Genomic DNA, 2,037 nt, shown 5'->3' on the forward strand with positions numbered 1-2,037 from the left:
ATATATATATATATATAAGAAATGTTACAAAAAGTTAGCTGGATTAACTCTAGTTTTCTTTGTTTTCTGAAAGAGAGATGGTCATTAGACATACTCTCAAAGTATCTTTCGTAACCTGACAGAAGCAATTCTATCTTCATTTCACGTGCTTCAACTATTAAGGGAACGTCGAAGAGAAACTTTCAAAATTATTTGAAGATTGTGTTTTCTTTCCGGTAAAATAGTGATGATATTAATTAATTTGTATTAATGACAAACAAAATTTTCACTAGAAACATTAAAGTCACCAATCAGCATATAACATTTGCTGATTAATTTGTGTGGAGTGTACAGTTTGAAATATTCGTGGAATCCCATTTCTTTTTATAGATGACGCAGCAACCAGAAAAGCTCCACCAGGCTTTGTAAACGGTGGATACACATCCGATTTTCAGTATACCACTGCATCTGGACCACCACCTGAACCACCACCTACTTACTGGTCATTTTATCCAGAGGAACAACAACCACAACAACCACAACAACCACAAGTGATTATTGTAAGTAAATTTATTTTATTTTCATTTGATTTTTAAGGTTCTACTCTCAGATATCCGACATAGAAATCTCATGTCTTGCTGGTTTAAGTCATTAAAGAAGAATGGTACTAGGAAAATTCCTCCAAGAGATATTAGGCCACCATGTCATCATATCAAGCACAATATATATCTTACTCTAGTTTTTACTTTACCTGACTTTATCGAATGGACGACAGGTTGTAAAGAACCACAGCGTTAACAGGAACATTCAAAGCTCCTGATATGAAGGAAATATGCATACGCATGCATATCCATCCATCCATCCATCCATCCATCCATCCATACATACATACATATATCTTGATTAAATGAAAGTTTACATTGCCGCAATGAGGTACATGTTAACGCAAGGAAGATCCAATAAAAATGTTCCTAATCTAGTAAACGCTAACTGTGTGGAAGACACGGAAATGGAGAAAATGAAATTAAACTTGTCACCTGAGGATATCCCACACATTCTGATTGAATCTTCCTTGCGGCAACGTAATCTTTCATTTAATCAAAATATCCTCGGCCCGAAGAGTAGCCAGCGTATACACCTCACCTGGATATTTACCACTTTTGAGGTTCCGCTCGTGATGAAACATATGTAGCCCGGATCTTATCTATTCCATTCCGTAATTCTTGTATTCTTATTCGCACACCCGGCAAACCTGGTCGCCTACCGTGAAATATAAAAAGAACTTTTTTTTTCATTTTATCGAACTTCGATACGAAAAAACTCCACAACCTTCCGTCTCAATGATCCACTATTGTTCCTCAAAGTTGCTTTTTTATATTTACTACTGGTTGCTTGAAGCTAACTTTCTTCCTACACCTCGATCCCTGGATCTTACATCTATATATATTTATATATCATTCAAACACCGAAGTGGTTGAATATATGCTTAAGTCCACCATTTCGTATTATTATCATAATTATCATTGCCTTTGCACAGCTTCTAACGCTGGAGATGTACTACAGTGTCATTTTCGAGCACCTTCCGGAGTATTCGAACGGTTTCAATCAGTGCTGTTTTCTGCACGTGCTCCACCTTTATTGCAGCCCCTATTTGTTCCACGTACTTCTCGAGATTTTTACTCACTGTTCCCAGGGCTCCGACAATTATTGGTACTACTGCTACCTTTTTCATCGACCACAACTGCTTAACTTCCCAAGCTAACCTGTCATACCTCTTTTACTCATTTACTCATTTTACTTGTTTCAGTCATTTGACTGCGGCCATGCTGGAGCGCCGCCTTTAGTCGAGCAAATCGATCCCAGGACTTATTCTTTGTAAGCCTAGTACTTATTCTATCGGTCTCTTTTGCCGAACTGCTAAGTTACGGGGATGTAAACACATCAACATCGGTTGTCAAGCGATGGTGGGGGACAAACACAGACACACAAACATATATACACACACACATACATACATACATACATACATACATACATACATACATACATACATACATA

At 37.4% G+C, this 2,037-nt stretch overlaps 1 protein-coding gene across 1 annotated transcript in view; it reads left to right on the top strand.

Annotated features, from left to right (window-relative positions):
* Positions 1–2,037, top strand: part of LOC128247097 (proline-rich transmembrane protein 1-like) — a 22,292-nt gene that overhangs the window by 6,359 nt on the left and 13,896 nt on the right. The window contains exon 2 of the mRNA XM_052965926.1: positions 370–539. Within this exon, the coding sequence (XP_052821886.1) occupies positions 370–539 (170 nt within the window). The remainder of the gene's footprint in view (positions 1–369; positions 540–2,037) is intronic.

Source organism: Octopus bimaculoides, chromosome 2 (genome assembly GCF_001194135.2).
Source record: "Octopus bimaculoides isolate UCB-OBI-ISO-001 chromosome 2, ASM119413v2, whole genome shotgun sequence".
NCBI lineage: Eukaryota > Metazoa > Mollusca > Cephalopoda > Octopoda > Octopodidae > Octopus > Octopus bimaculoides.